Source organism: Poecilia reticulata, linkage group LG8 (assembly GCF_000633615.1).
Source record: "Poecilia reticulata strain Guanapo linkage group LG8, Guppy_female_1.0+MT, whole genome shotgun sequence".
Classification (NCBI taxonomy): domain Eukaryota; kingdom Metazoa; phylum Chordata; class Actinopteri; order Cyprinodontiformes; family Poeciliidae; genus Poecilia; species Poecilia reticulata.
This window is the reverse complement of record NC_024338.1, coordinates 26,869,587-26,874,625: the sequence shown is the minus strand read 5'-3', so window position 1 is coordinate 26,874,625 and position 5,039 is coordinate 26,869,587. Positions and strand designations below refer to the sequence as shown.

General features: G+C 46.4%; 1 protein-coding gene and 1 long non-coding RNA gene across 4 annotated transcripts; both read left to right on the top strand.

Moving 5' to 3' along the window:
* Window positions 1-330: 330 nt before the first annotated feature.
* eif1 (eukaryotic translation initiation factor 1) lies at window positions 331-1,911 on the top strand. 2 transcript variants are annotated; one of them, XM_008417205.2, is made up of 4 exons: window positions 331-524; window positions 942-1,105; window positions 1,203-1,304; window positions 1,389-1,456. In XM_008417205.2, the coding sequence occupies exons 1-4, from the start codon at window positions 494-496 to the stop codon at window positions 1,416-1,418; spliced, it is 327 nt and encodes a 108-aa protein (XP_008415427.1). In that variant the 5' UTR covers window positions 331-493; the 3' UTR covers window positions 1,419-1,456. The 2 variants fall into 2 exon arrangements, with proteins under 2 accessions (XP_008415427.1, XP_008415426.1); XM_008417204.2 differs by lacking the exon at window positions 1,389-1,456 and adding an exon at window positions 1,473-1,911 and having other exon boundaries at window positions 332-524.
* A 946-nt stretch (window positions 1,912-2,857) lies between these two features.
* LOC103469496 (uncharacterized) lies at window positions 2,858-3,934 on the top strand. 2 transcript variants are annotated; one of them, XR_534355.2, is made up of 3 exons: window positions 2,858-3,172; window positions 3,273-3,328; window positions 3,829-3,934. It is a non-coding gene; the product is annotated as an uncharacterized LOC103469496 (long non-coding RNA). The 2 variants fall into 2 exon arrangements; XR_001776823.1 differs by having other exon boundaries at window positions 3,500-3,934.
* Window positions 3,935-5,039: the final 1,105 nt, after the last annotated feature.

Sequence of the window (5,039 nt, the reverse complement as noted above, 5' to 3'; positions counted from 1 at the left end):
ATGAAATGTAATTCTGTAAACATGTCAAGTATTACCAGCAGTACTTGGACTGACCAGTAATTATTGTGATGATTATATGCAGTGATCTTTATAGTTCTCAGTAATAATAGTAATCAATAGTTACAGTTATTGTATTACAGTCATTTATACTTATAGTCGTCAATAGGTATGTTTTTGTCTCCTTGTTGTGATGATGACCTCACATTCACAGAAAATGACGTAATCTTTCCGGTAATGTGGAGAAGCCTTCTCGGGGCGGGACTTCTGAGCCGCACGGCAGTTACGCGTTGACGTCAGTTTCGGGGCGTGTCTATAAAGCCTTGTTTTCGCAGCTCTTGTCTCCATTTTGTGAGAGCTGGTGAGAACGAGCCGACCGGGCGTCCCAGCGAGCAGAACCCACTAAAACAACCAGAACAGGAGAGAAAAGAGACAGTCAGCAGCCGAACCGCCCCAGAACCAAGTTATTATCCGAAAGGAAAGCAAATCTTATCGTATGTCCGCTATCCAGAACCTCCAAACTTTTGGTGAGTGCTTTTCTGTCGACGCAGAAGGTGGGGGAAGGGCGGGAGGATTTAGAGGATTTTGTTGTTTTTTGAATTGGCTTCCTTTAATTCTGTCTTTATCAAGTTGATGTGAGCGGTTTGATGTTAAAGAGTAGAACTCTAAAAACGTTTTGTTGTTGGGTTTTATTCTCTATCGGGATTGAGGCCTTCAGACCAACATCCGCCATTACTGGGCCTAAAGAAGCTAACGGTCCGGCTAACAGGCTGTTAGCTCCCCTAACCGGGACCGCTCTGGTCCCCGGGCCAGTTATTGTGTAAATATATAGATTCTGTGGAGTAAGTTTGAAATATGATCCCCCTTATAAAAACGGGATATGTCTTATTGTTCCGGAAGTTGGATCAGGTCCAGACCCGGTTCTGATCGTCTTGCTCTTTCAGACCCCTTTGCTGATGCAACTAAGGGTGATGACCGCCTCCCAGCCGGGACTGAGGACTACATCCACATAAGAATCCAGCAGAGGAACGGCAGGAAGACCCTCACCACTGTCCAGGGCATCTCGGCCGACTATGACAAGAAGAAGCTAGTCAAGGCCTTCAAGAAGGTAACATGTGGCGGCACATCTGGAGCTGCAGCCTTTCTGCCCTGAACCTTGACCTGGATGTGCAGTGAGCCGACCTGCAGCTTGTTTCTGTTAACAGAAGTTCGCCTGCAATGGGACAGTGATTGAGCATCCGGAGTATGGTGAAGTGATCCAACTTCAGGGAGATCAGCGCAAGAATATCTGCCAGTTCCTGATTGAGGTAGTTAGTCTCTTCTGGAGGTAGTTAGTCTCTTCTGGAGGTAGTTAGTCTCCTCTGTGGAGGTAGTTAGTCTCCTCTGTGGAGGTAGTTAGTCTCCTCTGTGGAGGTAGTTAGTCTCAGGTCTTCATGGCTCTCTCTCTCTCTCTCTCTCTCTCTCTCTCTCTCCAGATTGATCTGGCCAAGGAGGAGCAGCTCAAAGTCCACGGCTTCTAGACGCGGCCGGCGGCCCCCCCCCTCTCTCCTGGACGGCCATCACGACCCCTGCAACCCTGACCCCCTCCTTTATGTGCTGCTGTTGCCCTTCCTCCTTCTCCCCCCTCCTCTGCGACCCCACCAGCTCCTCTTAGCCAGCGGGCGAATTACCTCTGAAGAACATGGGACTCTGTACCTCCACTACCGCCCTGCGACACCAGGGGGCAGCCTTGCTCTCACACAGACACACCGCTGCAGCTCCACACATCAGGGATGAGTGGTGACGACCCTCCCTCACACACTTCCTCCTTCCATGTCCCTCTGGTTTTTCTTTTAGGTGCCACAAGGAGGCGCTGCTTCATGTAACGTTTTTGTTTTGTACTTTAAGGTGTTTCAATAAAACGATGAGTCTCCATTTGCTGGGTGGAGTGTTGTCCTGGGGGTCGGGTCGGGTCGGGTCGGGTCGGAGCCGTCTGATTGGCCGAAAGGCTTTAGTTTGCAGCAAATGGTTTGGCTGTAGCTATCCAAGCCGGTTCACTGTGATGGAGCGGTTCTGGTGCTGACCCGCTTTCCGGTGGTCCGATCTTAACTAAATGTGCTTCTGGATGAGCTTCATGTCCTAAAATGCAATAATTTATGCAGAAGTATTAAAGCCATGCTGACTGAGATGGAAGGTATCAATAAAGCTTTTACAGCCGATTCTGTGTGGATGGTTCTGATCAACCTGGAGGGAAAACCCAATCTGCTCTACACGCTCACTGCAACTCATCAGAACCAGGAAGATCCAATCTGGCTTTATTTCAATAGTTTTCTCATTTAATCAGGACTTTTCTGGACCCAGTTAGAAAACTGAAGTTCAGTTAAACGGATCAATTCAACATCATCAGACCTGATGGAAAATGGTTCTGTACCTGACAAAGCAGCTTCAGCAGAACCAGACTCTGAAATGGGATTCTGTCCTGGCAGAGGTTCTGGTTCTGGAGCCTGTTGACCTCCTGACCCCAGTCTGGTTAAAGATGGTGGTTCTGGTCTGGCCGTGTTCAGAACCAGCGACTGGTTTCCTTTCAAATAAAGGTTTGAACTAAACTTATTTTTTTAACAGACCTAATAAATGTATCAAGTTTATGCCTTAAAACAAATTAAGGGAATAATACATTTATGAATTATCTGACTTCATCTGTTTCTCGCATGTTAAATTGTTTCCAACACTTAAAATGTGGTTACATTTTAGAACATTTGCACCTTTGAATAAAAATGGTCAAATTAAAATCATTCAGAAAACCCTCTTGTTTCTTCAAAGTGAAAGAAAAAAAAAGACATTTCGCTCTCGCCTCTTCGGTCCCTCGCAGGCTTCCGTCGGTCTCCATGGTAACGCTGCGGATGCCGCCATCGCTCGTTTGTTTTCGCTCTTCCTGCTTTTCTTCGATATTTCAGGATGAGGAAGAAGAAAAGCGACGTTATTTGGTTTCTGTTAGACTTGAGTTTCACTCACTGAGCGGTGGGTTGAAATTGTTTCCAGAAAAGGTTCGGTACCGCCGGTTCTGTTCATGTGGACCAGGTCCGGTTGTTTTTAGGGTTCTAGATTAGCTTTTTCATCCGAACAGTGTCCGGAGTCTGGAGCTGAAGTTGGCCTCTGATTGGGAGGTCGATTAAAGGGTTATTTCACTGAATTTAAGGTAAAACTTCTAAAACAGGAGAAACATGTTATCCCTGAATGCATCATCGATTGTGATACATAATCGAACATTGATGATCTGGCGGTGATTGCTGTTTCAGGCTCAGGAATCTGTTGAAGGTTCTGCTCCGGACGCAGGAGAAGACGCAGCATGCAGGTCAGCATCTAGAAAAGAAACATCTAGAGCAGGGGTGTCAAACTCCAGTCCTGAAGGGCCGGAGCCCTGCAGTGTTTAGATGAGCCACAGGTACAAAACACCTGAATCAAATGGCTTAATGACCTCCTCAGTTCTCCAGAGTCTTGCTAATGACCTAATTATTCTATTCAGGTGGTGCAGCAGAGGCACATCTAAAAGTTGCAGGACTCCGGCCCTCCAGGACTGGAGTTTGACACCCTGATCTAGAGCAACTGGAGGGCCGGAGTCCTGCAACTTTAGGTTCATCTCCACTTCAACACACCTGAGTCAGATTCTGAGCTGTTAGCAGAACCTGGCGGCACCGAGGAGGAGATTCAGCTGTTGGGTTCAAGTGTGTTGGACCAGAGAGACGTTAAGAGCTGCAGGACTCCGGCCTTCCAGGACCAGGATGGCCCACCCCGATCTAGACTGAGCAGAACATCTAGAATGGGTGGATCTACACTGACAGATGTGCCCTGCAGGTGCTGCCACCCTGGGGCCTCGGCCTCCCTCTGCCTGCAGTGATGCTGATCGCTGTCGGTCTCTACATGATGGTTCTGGGGGTCGGGCTGTGGATCCGCTACTGCCTCAAGGTTGGTTCTGATGACCCGTTAGATCAGGGTTGGTTCTGATGACCCATTGGACCAGGGTTGGTTCTGATGGTGCCCTGCTTTAATATTCACACCCTGAACAACCAACAGAATAAGGTTCTATTGGGTTTCTGAACCAGAAAATAATTTTTGGTTTTCGACAGTTTTACAAGTAAAAGCCTGAAAAGTGCGGCAGGCATTTGTCTTCCGCACTCCTCTCCCCTGGTGTTTCCATGGCAACCTTTGGTCTGAAGCCACCCAGCTGGTCTGATCAGGAGGCAGAGCGTGACTCAGACGATGCAGCGCTAATGAAGACTGATCAGACTTTAACTAGACACCTGAGGCCTCCCTCTCTCTCCTTCACACTAAAACTTTCGGACAAATTTAGAAAAGAAAGTCTGGATGTATAAAATCGTCCCCACGCTCTCCTTTCCTTTATAAATCCTATTTTACAGTAAAAGGAAACCAGTCGCCTGCATAAAAACATGAATCTAAATAAGTATAAATACCTGGAAGTCTGCCGCCGCCACGTGAAACGGTAACCATGGCAACATCCTTGTTTGTACCAGTATAAGTATCTATAATAATAATATATGTAGCAGACCCCCCCAAATGAAGGATTTTGGCTTTACTGATGCTGGTCAGGTTTATTGAAGTAAACCGTAAGAAAAACTGAAAACAACGTTCAAAACTTCACCGTAAAAACCAAGAATCATGATTCCAATTGATCAATATTAGAAATATCCTATTTATAGAATAAACGTACCTTAATAATAAGATACATTTATAACTGTTGCAACTTCTGTTCTCTCTGTTGCCAAGCAGCCGCTGCACAACACACACAGAGGAAGCTCTCCCATCAAAATAAAAGCATTAAATTCAAAAACCAGAAGTCAACAAAATAAAGGCAATAAACGCTAAAAAGGAACGCAACAAATAAGGAGCTTAACCTGGAGTTATTTACAACATATTTTATTTAAAAGGTGTTTTCAGGGCACAAAAATCAAAATAATAAATTAAAATAACCCAAAGTAAAGAGTGAAGCTGTTCGGGTCGGACCTGCTGCTGCAGCAGAGCCTCCGGGTCGGACCTGCTGCAGCAGC